Source organism: Rhinopithecus bieti, unplaced genomic scaffold, assembly GCF_001698545.2.
Source record: "Rhinopithecus bieti isolate Rb0 unplaced genomic scaffold, ASM169854v2 scaffold_1618, whole genome shotgun sequence".
Classification (NCBI taxonomy): domain Eukaryota; kingdom Metazoa; phylum Chordata; class Mammalia; order Primates; family Cercopithecidae; genus Rhinopithecus; species Rhinopithecus bieti.
In genome coordinates, this window is record NW_016803937.1 from 4,536,512 (window position 1) to 4,556,488 (window position 19,977).

At 50.2% G+C, this 19,977-nt stretch overlaps 1 protein-coding gene across 2 annotated transcripts in view; it reads right to left on the minus strand.

Moving 5' to 3' along the window:
* The window catches only part of CRISPLD2 (cysteine rich secretory protein LCCL domain containing 2), a 96,291-nt gene that overhangs the window by 8,874 nt on the left and 67,440 nt on the right, over positions 1-19,977 (minus strand). For both annotated transcript variants that reach the window (XM_017860680.1, XM_017860690.1), the window contains exon 14: positions 12,648-12,781. In XM_017860680.1, coding sequence (XP_017716169.1) covers positions 12,648-12,781 — 134 coding nt within the window. The remainder of the gene's footprint in view (positions 1-12,647; positions 12,782-19,977) is intronic.

A 19,977-nucleotide genomic window follows, 5' to 3' on the forward strand; every position in this document is an offset into this window, starting at 1 on the left:
TGTGTGTGTGTATGTGTGTGTGTGTGTGTGTGTTTATGTGTATGTGTGTATGTGTGTGTGTGTTTATGTGTATGTGTGTATGTGTGTGTGTGTTTATGTGTATGTGTGTATGTGTGTGTGTGTTTATGTGTATGTGTGTATGTGTGTGTGTATGTGTTTATGTGTATGTGTGTGTGTGTTTATGTGTGTGTGTGTATGTGTGTATGTGTGTGTATGTGTGTATGTGTGTGTGTATGTGTGTGTGTGTATGTGTATGTGTGTGTGTGTATGTGTGTGTGTGTGTGTGTATGTGTGTGTGTATGTGTGTGTGTGTGTGTGTGTATGTGTGTGTGTGTGTGTGTGTATGTGTGTGTGTGTATGTGTGTGTGTGTATGTATGTGTGTGTGTGTGTGTGTGTATGTGTGTGTGTGTGTGTGTGTATGTGTGTGTGTGTGTGTGTGTTTATGTGTGTGCAGTGGTGCCATCATGATTCACTGCAGCCTCAACTTCCTGGGCTCAAGTGATATTCCCACCTCAGCCTCCCCAGAAGCTGGGACCACAGGTGCATACCACCATGCCTGGTTAATTTTTGTATTTTTTAGAGATGGGATTTCACCATGTTGCCCAGGCAGATCTCAAACTCCTGGGCTCAAGCAATCCTTCTGTCTCAGCCTCCCAAAGTGCCTGGATTACATGGGCGAGCCACTGAGCCCCTGCTGTCTAATTTTTTACATTTGCAAACAATGTTATTTTTGCCCATGGGACTTTTTGCCTCTGTGTGAGGGTGCCTGAGAGTGAGCTCCTAAGAGTGGAATTGCTGGACCAAAGGACATGCATTTGCATCCTGACAGCTGCCAACCTGCCCTGCATAAAGATAACACCTGCAGACTGCCCGGACAATGACAGCAGGGCTGTGTGATGCCCCCTGGTGCCATGTGATGTCTTGCTTTTGGTTCTTGACCAATAGAAGGTAGGGAGTGGCATCCAGATATCATTTGCGTTTGCATCTTGCTCATGATGAAGGAGTTTGAGCATAAGATTAACAGCCTAGTCAGGATTTATGGGCAAGGTTTCCTTTAGGATCCCCGCTCCAAACAAAGAGAGCCCCCATATAGGAAACTGCCAGACTAGCCAGGAGACCCCGGCCCCTCAGACTGCCCGGTAAGATCTGCAGTCCTCCGAGAGCAGGCTGCTTGCAATTCCTGGTTGTTTTTCAGCCCTTCTCCATGGCAGCCTCATGCTTTTGGCTACCCTGGAATTGAACTTTTGAAATGTGTATCAGATGGAAGCACACAGAGAGATGGAGCTGCGAAGAAACGCCAAGAGCCAAGACCCAGGCAGAACGCTCGGCCGCAGGTGGCTCTGGACCAAGAGGAGGAGACAGAATGGCCAGGGGCTGGGGTGACCCTGGAGGCCCTGCTGGTTTCTGGAAAGCTCAGATTCCAGGGCCCTCCTCAGGCCTTGGGGGACGTAAGATTTCCCTGAATTCTCTGTCCAAATGAATGTCCTGGGAGAATCAACCAGGGCCACAGTTACTGTGGTAATTCTGCATGGGGGCAAGCCACGTTGGGGAAAATCACCAGGGGTCTGTGTCCCTCCTGACTTACTATGGGTCTGCAGATTCTATGGATGGCGCAGGGACAAGGGAGTCATTCAGGCTGCTGTCCAGATGTGTACACTGCCAGCCCAAGGGCCCTGGGTGTCCTGCCTGGACAACCACGCACCGCATTAAACAACCTGCCCACCTTGAAGGTAAGAGCAGGCCCCGACAAGCTGGGCAAGTATTTCCTAACCCATCAAAGAATGTGCTGACACCACCCAGGATGTCACCATGCAACTGGCAGCATCAAATGTTGGTGCCATCCACTGCCACAGGTAAAAATTCCCACAGGTTTGGGTTGCCAAGAAAAATTCCCCACCTTCAGGCGGGTTGTTCATGCCTCAAGCAGTTATTAAGCTCCAGGTATGCTGGGGAAGTTGGTAGTTGTACGTGTCTGATGAATAATGAGTGTGGCTTGATAATTATCAAATTATCACCCTTCCCCCCACTTCTTTCCCAGATCTTGCCCTCTGGTTATCTTTTTGGATTAGCTTGTAACTCTCATACATGTCTGAAGGAGTATAAATTGCTGCAGTATTTCTGGGTAATTTTCATAAAAATTATTGGACTTTTTATCAAGTGTGTCAAGCAACTTTCATAAACAGCACGAAACAACTTTGATAAAGGGTATTAAAAATCCCTCAGGCAGGGCACAGTAGCTCACGCCTGTAGTCTCAGCACTTTGGGAGGCTAAGGTAGGCAACTGCTTGAGCCCAGCAGTTTGAGACCAGCCTGGGCAACATAGTGAGACCCTGTCTCTACAAAAGTAAAAACATTAGCCAGATGTGGTGTGCACCTGTGGTCCCAGCAACTTGGGAGGCTGAGGTGGGAGGACTGCTTGAGCCCAGGAGTGCAACGGTGCAATCACAAGCCACTGCAGGTGAGGCTGCAGGGTCTCACCTATGATGCCCAGGCTGGAGTGCAGTGGCACAACTGGGTAACATAAGTGAGACCCTGTCTCAGTTAAGAAAATAAAAGCCCTCAACCAGCTCTGAACCAATCGCTGAACTCAGCAAAGTCTGTCATTCAACCAGTGTTTACTGGGCACCTGCTATGTGCCAGGAGCTGGGCAGCATCAGGGAGGTGGCGTTAGTAAGACCAGTGAGGCTCTTGCCTTCAGGAAGTTTACAGTCTGGGGTGGGGAGAGAGGTAGCAAAACGTGCAAGAAACAGTTTCAGAAGGTGATGAGTCAGGGCAAATGGCACAGATCCATCAGGGAGCAAGAGGACAAGCGCAGGCTGGATGGTGGAGAACGCGTCCTAGGGAGGGGCCATTTCAGTCTAAACACAGCCCGGGAACGCACGAGAGCCCAGAGGGTACCAGACGGCAGCTACAGAAGCGCTGAGGTGTGTACAATCTTGGTGCAGTCAAGGACCAGAGAGGCCAGGGAGGTGGAAATGTAGGAGGAAGATGCACAGACAGGGTGGGGAAGCGGGCAGGGGCCGAGGCAGCTGTGGCCTTGAATGGGAGGGGGGCGGATTTGATTCTTAGTGCAAGGGCAATCACTGGAGGGGGAGCCTTACACAGGAGAGGATTTGCTGACTTTTTTACTTAGTGCAACACTGTGCATTGCATTAGGACAGCACTTTGGTGGCTGTGGCTGTTCTACTAAGAGGAAGTTACCTAAATAAATGGTCAAGAAAGTGCACAGGCTTGCGCAAAAATGTTCTTTCTACTGTTTATTACAGTGAAAGAAAAACGGAAACAATCTGAGTGTCCATCAGTGATGATAAATGGATGATGGTCTATCCATGCCTTGGAATCTGTGCATGCAGCCATTGCAGCCACGGTGTGGCTAGATAGGCTAGGGCTTGAAGAGCTAGTCACAGTCCGATTAACTAGACGATACTAATAGCACAATCCCTTTTTAAAAAGCGTGTTTAAGCTGGGTGTGGTGGCTCACGCCTGTAATCCCAGCACTTTGGGAGGCCAAAGCAGGCGAATCACCTGAGGTCAGGAGTCCGAGACCAGCCTGGCGAACATGGCGAAACCCCATCTCTATTAAAAATACAAAAATTGGCCGGGTGCGGTGGCTCACGCCTGTAATTCCAGCACTTTGGGAGGCTGAGGTGGGTGGATCATGAGGTCAGGAGATCGAGACCATCCTGACTAATACAGTGAAACCCCGCCTCTACTAAAAACACAAAAAATTAGCCAGGTGTGGTGGCGGGCGCCTGTAGTCCCAGCTACTGGGGTGGCTGAGGCAGGAGAATGGCGTGAACCGAGGAGGCGGAGCTTGCAGTGAGCCCAGATCGCACCACTGCACTCCAGCCTGGGTGACAGGGCGCTACTCCATCTCAAAAACGAAAAACAAAAAACAAAAAACAAATGAACAAACAAAAAATTAGCCCAGCCTGGTGGTGGGCGCCTGTAATCCCAGCTACAAGGGAGGCTGAGGTGCAAGAATCACTTGAACCTGGGGGGCAGAGGTTGCAATGTGCCGAGATCACGCCACTGCTCTCCAGCCTGGGCGAAAGAGTGAGACTCTGTCTCAAACAAACAAACAACAAAAAAGCGTGTTTATATGTAAACATAGAAGAAACCTGAAAGAAAATACTCTGGAATGTTTACAGAGGTTGTTTCTAGGTGTCGGCTATTAAGGTCTTAAAATTATTTTCACTATATTGTTGAGGTTTCTCTAGTCTTCTTTTTGAGACACGGTCTTGCTCTGTCGCCCAGGCTGGAGTGCAGTGGTGCAATCTCCGTTCACTGTAGCCTCCTCCACGCTCCCGGGTTCCAAGCAATTCTCCTGCCTCAGCCTCCGAGTAGCTGGGACTACAGGTGGCGTGCCACCAGCCTGGCTTTTTTTTTTTTTTATTTTTTTTTTGAGACGGAGTCTCGCTCTGTCCGCCCAGGCTGGAGTGCCAGTGGCCAGATCTCAGCTCACTGCAACTCCGCCTCACCGGGTTTTACGCCATTCTCCTCCTCAGCCTCCCGAGTAGCTGGGACTAAGGCGCCCGCACCACGCCTGGCCTACGTTTTTTGTGGTTTTTTTAGTAGAGAACGGGGTTTCACCGTGTTGCCAGGATGGGTCTCGATTCTCCTGACCCCGTGATCCGCCGTCCCTCGGCTCCCAAAGTGGCTGGGATTTAAGGCTTGAGCCACTGCGCCACGGCCTTTTTTTTTTTTTTTTTTTTTTTTTGTATTTTTAGTAGAGACGGGGTTTTGCCCTGTTGGCCAGCCTGGTCTTAACTCTGCCCTCATGTGATTCCTCCCACCTCAGCCTCCCGGTGTGCTTGGATTACAGGCATGAGCCACTGCACCCGGCCTAGAGATGCCCTTTAAAGGCCAGAGTAAAGGGGCAGGAACAATCCAGGGATTCTCTAAAGAACTCTCCAGAAGCACGGGGCTCCCTCTTGGAGGCCAGCCAAGGACAGGCACGCAGGGCTGCATCCTCTTCAGCTGCCTTGAAAGTGACCCAGGGAGGAAGAGCTTGCCTTTTGGCATCATCCGACACACAGACGGGATTAAGGAGGGCGGACGGGATTAAGGAGGGTGGACGGGGTTAAGGAGGGTGGACGGCCGGTTCTGGTTCCGTGGGCAGACAGGGAAGCTGCCCGTGGAGTCCCGAACCCAGCATTAACAGGATGGCAGAAGAGGAACCCCCTGAGTGCTTGGTCTTCTGGCTTTTTTTTTTTGAGACGGAGTCTCGCTCTGCCGCCCAGGCTGGAGTGCAGTGGCCAGATCTCAGCTCACTGCAAGCTCCGCCTCCTGGGTTCACGCCATTCTCCTGCCTCAGCCTCCCACGTAGCTGGGACTACAGGTGCCCGCCACATTGCCCGGCTAGTTTTTTGTATTTTTTTTTTTAGTAGAGACGGGGTTTCACCGTGTTAGCCAGGATGGACTCGATCTCCTGACCTCGTGATCCGCCCGTCTCGGCCTCCCAAAGTGCTGGGATTACAGGCTTGAGCCACCGCGCCTGGCCGGTCTTCTGGCTTTTAAAAAGTGTAATTTCTTTTTAATTATTAAGAAATATCATTTATATGTACATAACTGTCTCTATATGTATAAGTGTACATACATGACTGTGGACACCGATGCTCCCCGACTTACAGTGCATAGCATCCTGATAAACCCATCGGAAGTCAGAAGTCCACATCAGAAACGCACCGAATACACCTCGCCTCTGTCACAGCTCAGCCTCGCCTACCTTCCGTGTGCTCAGGACACTGACCTTAGCCCACAGTTGGGCAAAATCACCTAACACAGGCCTATTTTACAAGGAAGTTAGTATAAAGAATTTTCAATCAAAACACAAAATTTGAAGTATGGTTTTTGCTGAATACATATGGCTCTCACACCATTATAAAGTTGAAAAGTCATAAGTTGAATGATCTTAAGTGTCTAGGACTGTCTGCATATGTGTACATGTCTGTGTGTGTGTGTGTGTGTCTGTGTCTGTGTATGTTATCTGTGTGTGTCTCTCTCTCTATATAATTTTTTTTTTAAAGGATTCCAATCCTGGCTGGGCGCGGTGGCTCACACCTGTAATCCCAGCACTTTGGGGGGCCGAGGTGGGCGGATCACTTGAGGTCAGGAATTCGAGACCAGCCTGGCCAACATGGTGAAACCCCATCTCTACTAAACATATCAAAAAAAAAAAAAAATTAGCCAGGTGTGGTGGCAGGTGCCTGTAATTCCAGCTACTCGGGAGGCTGAGGCAGAAGAATCACTTGAAGCCAGGAGGCAGAGGTTGCGGGGAGCTGAGATCGCGCCGCTGCACCCCAGCCTCAGCGACACAGGGAGACTCCATCAAAAAAAAAAAAAAAAAAAAAAGGATTCCAATCCTGTTCTCCCAGAGTCTCACCCCTCTACTGATCCCTCAGGAGTATTTAAAAGTTAGACAGATACAGGTTTGGCGCTTATCTTTAGGACCTTGGGCTGGTTAACCCTTTTCTCTGAGCCTCAGTTTCCACATCTGTACACTGGGTTCATCGAAGTGCCCACTACTTAGGGACACTGCAAAAAGTCCACGAGCCTCTCCAGGAAGGTACCTGGGCCAGAGGCGAGCATCCAGCAGGTGCTCAGTAGCCGGGAGCTACAAATGCCATTGCCCCTGCTAGGCTTAAACCTCACCCTCCCTTCAAAGTGGGAATGTGGGGAGCGCAGGCCGGGTATGCACACGTGGTGAGGGAACTATCCTCACAAAGCCCACACCCTAGGGAACTGTCAAACTTCTTCATCTTATTTAATGAAATATATCATTATTCTTCGGGGGAAAAGGTTTCAGACTAGCACGCATAACACAATCTCTATTTTGATTTCTATGTGTGTTTTATGTGCACGGGGGGAAAGCAGGTCAAGAAAAGGTATAAATCAGCAGTTAACTGCGGTTAGCAGGGCAGTTAGCAGTCCTGTTGGGACTCTCACTTTTTGCTCCCTGGATGTATTATTTAAATACTAAGTATATATTTCTTCTATTGTAAAGATAGGAACAAGTTTATCTTGGCATTCAAGGTTCTCCCTGGCCCCTTGTTGGGAAGGGTCTGTGCCCCAAGTTCAGTGGCCTGTCCAGGCTGAGGATGTCAGGAGTGCTGCTTAAAAGCATGGATTCTGGTACAGGTGGCCTAGGTTTGGGTCCCAGCTCTGCCCCTGGTAGGCTGGGTGACCTTGGGCAAGTTGCTTAATCTCTCTGTGCTTCTCTTTCTTTAATGACAAAATAGGGATAATGACATTTCCTACCTTGCAGGGCTGTTGGGGAATTAGATGTGCTAATGTGTGCAGAGCCAGTGGAAGTTCGGGATACGGGTAGAGGGAATGGGCACCCGCCTGTCTGCTATCAGCAGCTCCTGAGCAGAGAGAACCTCATGTCCCAGCCTTGGTATAGCCTGACTTGGGGGAGAGTGCAGTGCTCCTTAGATCTGGAAATGATAGCTCAGTAGTTTCTGTTTCTCAGGATTTCTGGACACATAGTGAGATCTTCAGTCACCCAAGCCTTGAGATTCTCAGTGCTGAGTTGTCTAATAAAGTAGCCACCAGTCGTGGGTGCTCACTGAGATCCAAAACGGGCTTGTCCGAATGGAGATGTGCATAAGTGTGAAATACACACCAGATCTCCAAGGTCTTGTATCCAAAAGAGAATGTAAATTTCTTATTTCTAATAATAACTTTCTATTGATTACATATTGAAATAATGTGGATATGCTGGGATAAGTAAAATGCATCCTAAAATTTCCCTTCCATTACTTCTTCCTTTGGCTTCTAGAAACTTTAGAATTCCATGCATGCTCACATCATATCTCTACCGCACTTGCTACAGCAGACCACACCCTTCTGAGGAGAGGGATTTTTTCTCTTCTGTTCCCGGCTGTGTCCCCAGTCCCTAGCCCAGGGGCTGCCTGTAAGTGTTAGGTGAATGAATTTGCAATTCAGATGGATGTCCACCCATGTATACCTTTGTATAAAGGTGAAATTTCAAAACATCAAGTGAGCAAGAATGCTCACCATCATTGTTGATATATTTCCCAATCTCTTGCAAAATCTGTATTAAAAATGGTTCTGGTCTAAGAAAAAATTCTGAACTGACATCCATCCAGATGTCCGGCATTTCCCCGAGAATATTCAGACACTTTCGTCCCAGTATTGAAAGCTCTTCCTGATGTCTTTTCTTTCCTTTGCCACCCTGGCAGGCGCGGGTGAGAGAGCAGGTGCTAGTCTCTTATGTTGCCTCATTTCTGGATGGCTGCCTTTCGAAACGTCCAGGAAGTCCTCTTCTAGAAGAGGATCATTGCTCAACCAAAACCACTGTGAAGCAGAACTGACTTTGGCCCCATGTGCTGAGAATTCCGTCTGGGGGTTTTGGTGGTGTGATTGAAGGATTCCTTACATTTAAAATACAGTTTGCCGTGAACTGTATATACAACATCTGCATCTCCGTTGGGACTGCCTGTGACCCCTCTAGGGCTCAGCAGCCATCAGGGACAGAGCCACCCTCTGGCTCCAGGCTGGGTTTCCACAGCCCCTATTGGGAACAGGCTCCTGGGAAATTTCCCAGCCCCGTGCTTTGTGCAGAGACGGTGGCTGAGGTCCCATTGAAATAAGGAAAGGACAGGACATGGCCAGGCCCAGGTGTCTCTGCAGGGTTCTCTCGAGAGCCATGTCGAGTCCCCTCTGGACAGTAAGACTGGCCCTCTCGATGCCTCTCTGAACCGTCCCTCCACAACAGTCACCTCCTGGGCCCTGCCGCTGGCATTGTCATTTCTGCACTGTGTCTTCTCACTAGATGGCAAATGCCACGATGGCAGAGGTCCACTGTTATGCTCCCTGTGGGATCCTGGGTACCTGGGACATTATCTGCACTCACTAAGTATATGATACCTGCATGGAGTGAGCGTTGGAAGGAAGGAAGCCAGGATGAAAGAATGAATTCCTGGAAGATCCCTGACTCCTTATCCTGAGAGATGAGTCATGTAGGCCATTTCTTAGGATTGAGCCACCTGACCCTACGAGAAAAGAACCATGGCATCTTTTGAGGTTGCAGCAACAGGTGCCCCTGGGTTTTGCGTCACGCTTCCTCTGAGCCACTAGCCGAGGGTTTCGCACACACTCTGTCACATAATTCTCATGGTGACACATTAGATAGAGGAGCCACCAAGGCTTGGGGAGACTGCCTGCCCGAGGTGACCCCGTCGGGGAGTGGGTGAGCAGCGTCCTCAGCGCAGTGGGTGCCACGTACTGTCCTGGCCACCAGCCTGGTTGGGGGCCTCCAGTGCTCACTCCCCTTCTGAGATACGAGTTCTGGGGTCCCAGCACAGGTGTGTGATGAATACTCAGTAAATGAATGACTCTTTTTCTTGTTGTTGTTGTTTTTTGAGATGGAGTCTTGCTCTGTCACTCAGGCTGGAATGCAGTGGCGTGACCTCGGCTCACTGCAACTTCCAATTCCTGGTTTCAAGCGATTCTCCTGCTTCAGTCTCTCGAGTAGCTGGGATTACAGGCGTGCACTACCATGCCCGGCTAATTTTTGTATTTTTAGTAAAGACGGGGTTTCACAATATTGGTCAGGCTGGTCTTGAACTCCTGAACTTAGATGATCCGCCTGTCTTGGCCTCCCAAAGCGCTGGGATTACAGGTGTGAGCCACCACTCCTCGCTGAATGACTCTTAGTAGCAAAATAATATCAGAGTCATGGGTATAAAATCTTGAAGATGTGGTGTGTGTTTCACACTTATGCACATCTCCAAATGGGCTCAGGATAAGCCCGTTTCAGGTCTCAGTGAGCACCCACCACTGGTGGCTACTGTATTGGACAACTCAGGGCTGAGAATCTCAAGGGTTGGATGACTGAAAATCCCTCTATGTGTCCAGAAACCCTAAGAAACAGAAACTATGGAGCTGTTATTTCCACATCTAACAGGCTCTGCACTCTTCCCCCAAGCCAGGCTGGAGCAAGGGTGAGGCGTGAGTGCTGACTGACTCATTTCAGGTTTGCCAGGTTCGGGTCACTCTTAGAACAGTGGCTGTCACACTCACAACGCCCCGGAGGGCCTGCTCAGACACAGGCTGCTGGGCCCCTCAGAGATTCCGATTCAGTGGGGCTGCGTGGGGCCGGAGGATGTGCTTTTCCAGCAAGCTCTGGCTTGATAGGGACACTGTCAGCCTGGGGACCCCACCTGGAGACCTCCTGCCCTGCCACCACCCCAGGGGTAAGGTAATATTATTCCTCCCTTTATAAGTGAGGAAACTGAGGCACAGAAAAGCTGAAACCAAGCATTATCACAGATGCCAGTCCACAGGACGAAGGAGCAGAGAGTCCGAGAAGGAAGAGAAGCAATGTCTTAACTCTGGAAATGCTGCAGAAAATCACTAAAATCTTTCTGGAGTGCAGAAGGCACCAGTGACATCTGTGCTTGGGAGGGCTGCCTGGAAGATAACTACAAAGACAGCGACAGTGGCAATCTGGGTGGGTGTCACAGGAAGAGAGAAAGACCAGCAGCCCCCCAAACCCTGGGTGATAGCGGCGGGGGTGGGGAAGCTGCTTTGGGGGCCTTCTCTCTGTCCCTGCCCTCCCCAGGCGCCTACCAATGGGGCCCCACAATGAGGCCCCTGTCCCCAGCCCACAGGGCACTGCCGTGATGTTCTCATGAATCAGCCCGACAGGGAACAAATCCCAGCTGGCTGCACTGCTCAGGGAGACTGTTTTCTCTTCAAGAGGGTACAAAGAGCTCAGTAAACGATGCCCTGGGATTTCTTTCCAGCCCCGCCAGGAAATTCCTCCTAATCAGCTACTTCATTTCCCTCCCATTAAATCAGTGGAATTTCCCTTCATTAAGCTTTTCCCAAACAAAGGCCGCACGTGCTGAAGGAGAAAACGTGGAAGCTGTCTACCCGGGCTCTTCGGGGCTGCCGATGGCAGAGTCACCGGGCAGGGGTCCCGGGAAGAATGGGCACGATCTGGGTACAAGTGACGCTGCGGCGTCTTCACAGGGTGAGCCCGCTGCTCAAAGTGCCCAGGAGGCTGGCGGTGGAAGCAGGGGCCGTGTTCCAGCAGGCAGGGAGGCTTGAGTGTCCAAGGCCCCAGGACACGTGACAATCTTGATTTTATTCCTTCTCTAAAGAGCGGCCCTCAAATATGAAATCTTCAACATTGCCCTGTTATGAGCTCGCTGTGGTCCCTCAAAATCCCCATGTTAAAGTCCTAAAAGTCCTAACGCTCAAGTGCACCTCAGAATGTGACTGTATTTGGAGATCTTTAAAGAGATAATCACAGAGGCCCAGTGCGGTGGCTCACGCCTGTAATCCCAGCACTTTGGGAGGCCAAGCCAGGCGCATCACCTGAGGTCAGGAGTTTGAGACCAGCTTGGCCAACATGGCGAAACCCCATCTCTAGTAAAAATACAAAAATTAGTAGGGGTTGGTGGCACATGCCTGTAATCCCAGTTACTCGGGAGGCTGAGTGCCTTTTCTGAAGGACACTCGGGAAAGGCCCCACTTGAGAATTTTACTTCTAGGGACTTCCTTTTTTTTTTTCTTTTTTTTGAGACAGACTTTTGTTCTTGTTGCCCAGGCTGGAGTGCAGTGGCGCAATCCTGGCTCACTAGAGCCTCCACCTCCCGGGTTCAAGCGATTCTCCTGCCTCACCTGACCTCAGGTGATCCACCCACCTCTGCCTCCCACGGTGCTGGGATTACAGGCTTGAGTCGGCACACCGGCCCACTTCTAGGGATTTAAGGAAACAATCACAGTGTGTGCAGAGATTCCCGGAGAAGGCTACTTACTAGGGGAGGATCTGCCCCCCGGGATGGAAAGGACTTACACCAGCTATGAAGAGAAGCATGCTACAGTCATTCGCAGTCACTACCAATGACTTATGGTTGTACATTTCCATAAAGGTATGGTCTCGAGTGGGAATATGGAGTAATCAGCATAACCCTCATTTGCAGAGGGCCTCTTACTGCCAGGCACTAGGTAGGCACCATCTCCGTTCACCTCCCAACAGCCCTGTGGGGCAGGGTCTATTATTATCCCTATTTCACAGATGAGAAAACTGAGGCTCAAGGAAATCAGGTGGCTTGCTCGGGGCCACAAAGCTGGTGAGAAACAGGACCCAAGTCTGTAGGACTCCAGGCTCCCTGATCTTATTTAACTCTATGTAACTATATTATGATGTAGCTTTATATGACTAGTATGTAACTATGATTTGATCCCATTTTTTGTGGGAAAAAAAATGCACACACACACAAAGAAAAACAACTGGAAGGATGCACGCCAAGAAATCGAACAGGAATTCTCCCCGCTGATGAGTTACGGATGATTGTTTATCTTTGAGCTTATCTGATGTTCCTACGGATTCTAAATTTTCTATAAAACGTTCATGGATACTAGGAAAAAAAGTTCTTTTTTTTTTCTTAATCCCAAATGTGATAGTAGGGAAAAGCATTCCCTATTTTGAAAAACAAAAGAAAGAGAAAAGCAAAGAAGGCTCTTACCTGGGAGTCCTGGTAAGAATTCATGCAAGTCTACCGGAGTTTTATTTTAAAGGGTAATGACTCTGGGTCTCTTCCTAGGCCCCCTGAGGGACCATTAGCACCCAGGCTTGGGTGTCAAAGGCTGGAGAACACCGCCCTACCTTTCAGACTGAACTCCGTTCCTGAGCGAGCCCACGTAGGTCTTCTTTTTATCCACGGGCATCACGTCCACGTCACCCCCGCTCTCGTTGCTGATGACCCCTGCATGCACGGCTGTCTTGCAGATGCTCGAGGTCTGGAAGCACAGGAGGGACTGTAGTCAGGGATGGGGGTTCCAGTTCACAGGTCAAGCCAGCTGGGGCTCAACCATTCACTGCCAGGCGCCCTGGCCGGTGGGGTGTTGACCACAACCCCTAGGAAATAATCATCACTACCTTGATTCCTCGGTGGTCTCTCCAGAGAGACTGGACATTATGCATTCATTCATTCGTTCAACAAGTGTTTTCTAAGCACCTATTATATGCCAGGCACTGTATTAGGAACTGGGGGAATTCAGCAGGGAACAAGATAAAGACCTTGCCTTCATGGAGTCAAGTGAGCAAATAAATAAATACACAAATGAGGTAGCGTCGGTTATGAAGAAAACAAAACTAGCTAAATGCCTGGGTGGAGGGGGCCTACCTGAGAGTAGTTTCATCTGGGGGAACTGCTCAGGGAAGACTGAATGACAGAAAGGAAACCGTCACAGCCGTGGGAACGTCTCTGCACAGAGCATCCCAGGCAGAGGGAAAGGCTCGTGCAAACGCCCTGAGGTGGATGTGAACTCATCACGTCCAAGAAATAGACAGATGGACAGGGTGGCTGGAATCCAGTGAGTCAGGCAGAACGTGGCAGGAGGTGTGGGCAGGGGCCATTCATGCTGTGTAGACTGGACACAGGGTGGGTTCTGGACTAGTCTAGGTATAAGGGAGCAGCTGGGTACCATGCAGAGGCAGGATGTGCTGTTTTCTGACATCATCAAGGAGTTCAATTTCTGGGTGATGAAACCTTCCAGGCTCAAGGGATCCTCCCACCTCAGCCTCGCAAGTGGCTGGGACTACAGTTGTGTACCACAACACCTGGCTAACTTTTACAAATTATTTGTAGGGACAAGGTCTCGCTGTGTTGCTCACGTTGGTCCTGAACTCCTGGGTTCAGGCAATCCTCCTGCCTTGGCCTCTCAAAGTGCTGGGATGACAGGCATGAGCCACTGCACCCAGCCTCATTGCTGGTTTTGAAGATAGAATAAGAGGCCATGAGCCAAGGAATGCAGGTGGCCTCTAGAAGCCGGAAAAGGCAAGAAAACTGATTCTCCTTTGAAGCCTCTAGAAGGAACCAGCCTTGTTGCCACCTTGATTTTAGCCTGGTGACACCCACAATGGACTTCTGGCCTCCAGAACTGTAAAGATAATAAACCTGGGTTTCTTTAAGCCACCATGTCTGTGGTGATTTATTCTAACAGTAATAGGAACTGAACAGCTTCTAACCACTGTCCACAAAAGTGTCCCCCACTGTGGGTAGATCTAGTGATCTGATTTATGAATTCCTCAAGTCTGATGACTTCAAATTTATCTATCTATCTATCTATCTATCTATCTATCTATCTATCTATCTATCTATTTTTTGAGATGGAGTTTCACTCTTATTGCCCAGGCTGGAGTGTAATGGTGCAATCTCAGCTTACTGCAGCCTCTGCCTCTGCCTCCTGGGTTCAAGTGATTCTTCTGCCTCAGTCTCTTAAGTAGCTGGGATTACAGGCATGCACCACCATGCCCGACTATTGTGTTTTTAGTAGAGACAGGGTTTCTCCATGTTGGTCAGGCTGGTCTCGAACTCCTGACCTCAGGTGATCCACCCGCCTTGGCCTCCCAAAGTAATGGGATTACAGGCGTGAGCCTCCGCGCCCAGCCTGACTTCAAATTTATAGGAAACAGAATCTCCAGGAGAATGGCACCATAGATGTCTGGACAACAGGCTCACCCAGGCTCATGGACTCGTCTGATCAGTCCCCCGCAGCAACTTGCTAATTTAAGGAAAGATGAAAAGCCGGACCCGTTGTCTATAGAGCAGGAAGACAGACTCCAGTCTTGCCTCCATTCACAACTGAGTGACGTCATGGCCGTGGCTGTCAGGGGACTGAGCCCCCAGGCACTCTGTGGGTCAAGGGTGGGGAGGTGAACGGTGCAGGCTCCCGTGTTCTGTCCTCCCCACGTGTGTAGTGTGCAGACAGAAGCCACCACCAGCAGGTTTGAGCCTGAAAGCTTAACATCCAGCAATGGGTCACTCAGCCGGAGGGCAGGGCTGGGCTCTGTCACCTCTGAAACCCTCCCCGCTGCACAGCACCCGAGCCCCAGGGGTCATCGGGGAGAAGATGAGGTCCCAGCCACTGGTTCACCAAGCTGGCACCTCCTTCAAGAAAAGAGCAAGACATGGTGGAGAAGATGAAGCTGGGATGATTTCATTTATAGGAGGTATCCAAAGAAGTCAAATTCATGGAGACAGAAAGTACAGGGGCTGGCGGAGGGGAAGTAGGAAATTGCAGTTCAGTGGGTACAGAGTTTCAGATTTGCAAGACGAAACAGTTCCGGAGGTCTAACCCATTACAACGTGAATATGCTTAACACAACTAAGCTGTGCACTTAAAAATGGTTAAGCGGGTAAGTTTTATGTTACGTATTTTTTTTGGGTGGGGGCAGGGTCTCACTTTGTCACCCAGGCTGGAGTGCAGTGATACCATCTGGGTTCAGCAGAGCTTTGACCTCCTGGGCTCAAGGGATCCTCCCACCTCAGCTTCCCACGTAGCTGGGACTGCAGGCACGCACCACCACGCCTGACTAATTTTTCCATTTTCTTTAGAGATGGGGTTTCACCATGTTGCTCAGGCTGGTCTCAAACTCCTGGCCTCAAACGATCCTCCCACCTTGGCCTCTCAAAACGCTGGGATTACAGGTGTGAGCCATTGCCCGGCTTATGTTGTGTGTGTGTGTGTATATATATATATATTTATATATATTTTTTTTTTTTTTTTTTTTTGAGACGGAGTCTCGCTCTGTCACCCAGGCCCTTGGAGTGCCAGTGGGGCCAGATCTCAGTCACTGCAAGCTCCGCCTCCCGCGGTTCACGCCATTCTTCCTGCCTCAGACCTCCCGAGTGCTGGGACTACAGGCGCCGGGCCACCTCGCCCGGGCTTAGTTTTTGTATTTTTAGTAGAGACGGGGTTTCACCGTGTTAGCCAGGGTGGTCTCTGATCTCCTGACCTCGTGCATCCGCCACGTTCTCGGCCTCCCAAAGTGCTGGGATTACAGGCTTGAGCCACCGCGCCCGGCTGTTGTATATATTTTTTAACTACAACAGAGAAGGGAGTGGGCAGCTAAACCCAAGCTTGGGGAGCCTTTGCAGAAATAATCAGTGACCCCTCGAGAGAGGCCAGACCACCACCGTCCCCGGCACAGTCTCATAGCTCCTTTGTCCCCGTCCTTACCACTGTCCTCGGCCCATCTGGGGGCCCTGGAAGCATTGCTAAAGCCAAAGAGAGCCTGTGTCTCAGGATCCACTGTAAAAGGACAGTTTGTCTGGAAAATGCACCCTGAGCTGCCCTTTGAATGTGACAAACAACACAATCTAGCAGGTTCCAGGCATGAGGGAATGAACAGAGGTGGATTCTTTGAAAATACCAGTTTGGCTGGGTGCGGTGGCTCACACCTGTAATCCCAGGACTTTGGGAGGCCGAGGCAGGCAGATCACCTGAGGTCAGGAGTTCAAGACCAGCCCGGCCAACATGGCAAAACCCTGTCTCTTTTAGAAATACAAAAATTAGTCGGGCATGGATCAAGACGAGCCTGGACAACATAGCGAGACCTGGTCTCTACAAAAAATTTTAAAAGTTAGTCAGGCGTCATGGCACATGCCTGTAGTTCCAGCTACATGGGTGACTGAGGTGGAAGGAACGCTTGAGCCCAGGAGGTTGAGGCTGCAGTGGGCTGCGATGGCACCACTGCACTCCAGCCTGTGCAACAGAGCTCAAGACCCCATTTCAAAAAAAAAAAAAAAGAGTGGCTCCAACATTTCCACATTAACAGTCATAGGCCTATTCAGAAAAATAAAAAAAGAGAAAAGTGGAGCCAACACACACATTCATATCAAAGACCTGAAAAGTGGATTTCCTGCTTTCCAGGATTCGTTTACTGAGTAATTGAAGGCCACTTTCTAAAATCCCTGTGCTAACATGTCTTCATCTTCTTCAATAAATAAACTAAGCGGATGACGGCGGGGTTCCTTAGCCCAAAGCGGGGTCCTGGGTATCTGGGAGGCCCTGGAGTTGCAGGCAGAAGGCTGTGAACCGGCAGGGGCTGGTGTTAGCACAGGGCACGGGAAACCCCTCAGCCCTCAGCAAACCTCGGCAAAAAGTTCAGCCTCCCTGCCTGAACCAAGACGCATTTTCCCCCTTCAGAGGAAAGATCCACAACTTCTTAATTTTCAGAGAGCTCTGTGCCCGGCTAAGGACTAAGGAGCAATAACTTTGCATCCAACTCAAAGAGAAGCGAGGAGACTTGAAGATGAAGTGACCATTTTAGAATTCTTCTCAAAAGGGGCAAGTTTGGTAAGTGAACACAATCACGCTCATTGTTCTTTACAGCAGGCGGAGGCCTTGGTGCTTGGATAAGTTCTCATACTTGTGCAGGTTTCAGAATCCACCCCCATCCCTACCCGAGGGCTGAAGCAGATTTCTAGGCCCCGCTCTCAGCATTCAGGATCAGTGGTCGAGTGGAGCCAGAGAATTTGCATTTCCAACAACAACAACAAGATGAAATAAGGCCTCCAGGCTTTCTGTCTCTCTGAGCATTGCTCACACGGCCAACTGCTGCAGCACCAGGAGCGAGGCCCGGGCTGTTTCCCAATGGAACGCCAGGAGGGACCCATCCCTTCGGTGTCGCAAGCTCAACCTCTAAAAGCCCTGGCGGGGGAGGGGCACCCTCCTGGCTGATACCGGCCAAGAGGCTCTGGTAGGCAGCCCCAGAGGCGGTGCTTTGACTCAGTCCCTGGAGGATTTCTGGACACAAAAGTGACACAAAGTTTTCTGTGATAACATCAAGCTGCAGGGCATCAGTATGAAAAGCTCACACCCATGGCGGGATCTTTCTCACGCCACAGGCCCTGTTATCAATAGGCACATCTCCCACGCAAACACCTTTCCTTTCTCCCTTCCTTCCTCCCACACCTCTCCTCTCAGCAGGCTTCAGTAAACGGGACAAGGCGTCCAATTCCTTTTCTCAGGGCCTGTTGCAACAGGAATACCTGAGTGTTTATTAACAATTGATATCCATGAGGTTGGTAACCAATCCTATATCCAGCGCTTGCTGGCTGTGTGACCTGGGATGACCTGTGTGAACCTCAGAGCCCCTCCTTTCTCCATATAAAGCAGATCAGGTCACATCTTCACGCGTCTTTGTTCTAAGCATTTCACGTGCGTTGACACAGTGATCCCAACAACTCTACCAGGTAGGTGTTATCATTATCATTCCCTTTCAACAGACAGGCAGACTGAGGGGTGGGGGGCTCGCACCTTGCCCCAAATCACTCAGCTGATAAAGATCAGAGGCGGGACTGCCGTGTGGAGCCGTGGAGCCGTGGAGGTGGAGCCGGCAGTCTGTCCACTGTCCTACATAGGGTGATGACAGTGAGGAAGAAGAGGGCTCCTGTGAAGATTAAAGAAGGGCTGAGCACGGTGGCTCACACCTGTAAGCCCAGCACTTTGGGAGGCAGAGGCAGACAGATCACTTGAGGTCAGGAGTTCGAGACCAGCCTGGCCAACATGGAGAAACCCCGTCTCTACTAAAAATACAAAGATTAGCTTGGTGTGGTTGCGCACGCCTGTAATCCCAGCTACTTGGGAGGCTGGGGCAGGAGAATTGCTTGAACCCAGGAGGTGGAGGTTGTAGTGAGCCCAGGTCACGCCACTGCACTCCAGCCTGGGTGACAAAGAGTGAGACTCTGTCTCAAAAAAAAAAAAAAAAAAGATTAAATAAGACCCCAGGCTTAACGCAGGATGGCACACAGCACATGCTTAGTAGGTGTCAGTCAAGACAAATGCCACTGCCATGATTGTCATAGTCACCACCGCCAGAATAGAAAACTCCCAAGGGCTTGTCCTCGCCAGCCCAGGGGTCCTCAACATGCAGTTCCAGACCAGCAGGGTCACCTGGGAACTTGTTGGAAATGCAGATTCTCTGGCTTCACCCGGCCCCACTGATCCTGAACGATTCCAGGGCAAGGCCTGGAAATCTGCTCCAGCCCTCAGGGAGGCGCGGGGGTGGATTCTGATACGTGCACAAGTCTGAGAACGTATCCAAGCACTAAGGAGGACGGGGAGGACAGAAGACTGAGGTTCAGAGGAGGGGAAAGGTTGCCCGGCTTCCCACAACTGGCAAATGTCACCGCCGTGGCTCGGCTCCCTGGGCCACACCCCGATGCTTCTGTCTGCAGCTCGCCACACAGCGAGGGGTCTGCCAGGAAATGCAATCCTGGTGAACAGGCGGGAGCCACAGGCAGGAACAGGCCCTTTGAAGGTCTGGAGGCAACTCTCCCAAAATCAATCTCATAGCTAAACAGACATTTTCCAAAAGCCATCATCATTTCCCAGAATACAGTGACCTAGAAACTAAGGCCAGAAAAGAACCTCTTACACGGAGGTGGCTTTCTTCCTTCCCTCCTTGTCTCCTTCCCTCTTCCCTGCTTCATTCTTTCTTCCTTTTTTAAGAGCTGTTTAAGTCCTGACTACTGCACTGTCTTCATTGATTTATTCCTCCAACAAACAATGATTGTGTCAAGCCCTGTCATGAGCACTGTGGTCCCAAAAGCTCAAAATCCTAGTGACACTTGTTCATGAAGACTGCACGCAGCTCTTTACCCTCATGCCTGTTCATATCGGTGTAACTATGAATGCAGGTGACATTAAGCAAGGCAAGATAGACCAGGGAAGGAGCAGAGTCTAAAGCCGGACACATCTTCATCTGTTTGTCATCTTTGCCACGTGCTTACTGCGTGGATTTGGACAGGTTACGATGAGCCTCGTTTTCTTCCGACAGGGATAAGGATAAAGATACCTAGAAATGGTGTTTTAAAAGGACCTAAAACATAGTATGTGTTGAATAAAAGGTAGCCTTCTGGCCGGGTGCAGTGGCTCATGCAGGTAATCCCAGCACTTTGGGAGGCCAAAGCGGGTGGATCACCTGAGGTCAGGAGTTCGAGACCAGCCTGGCCAACATGGTGAAACCCCATCTCTACTAAAATACAAAATTAGCTGGGTGTGGTGGCAGGCGCCTGTAATTCCAGCTACTCGGGAGGCTGAGGCAGGAGAATCGCTTGAACCTGGGAGGTTGCAGTGAGCCGAGATTGTGCCATTGCACTCCAGCCTGGGTGACAGGAGCGAAACTCTGTCTCAAAAAAAAAAAA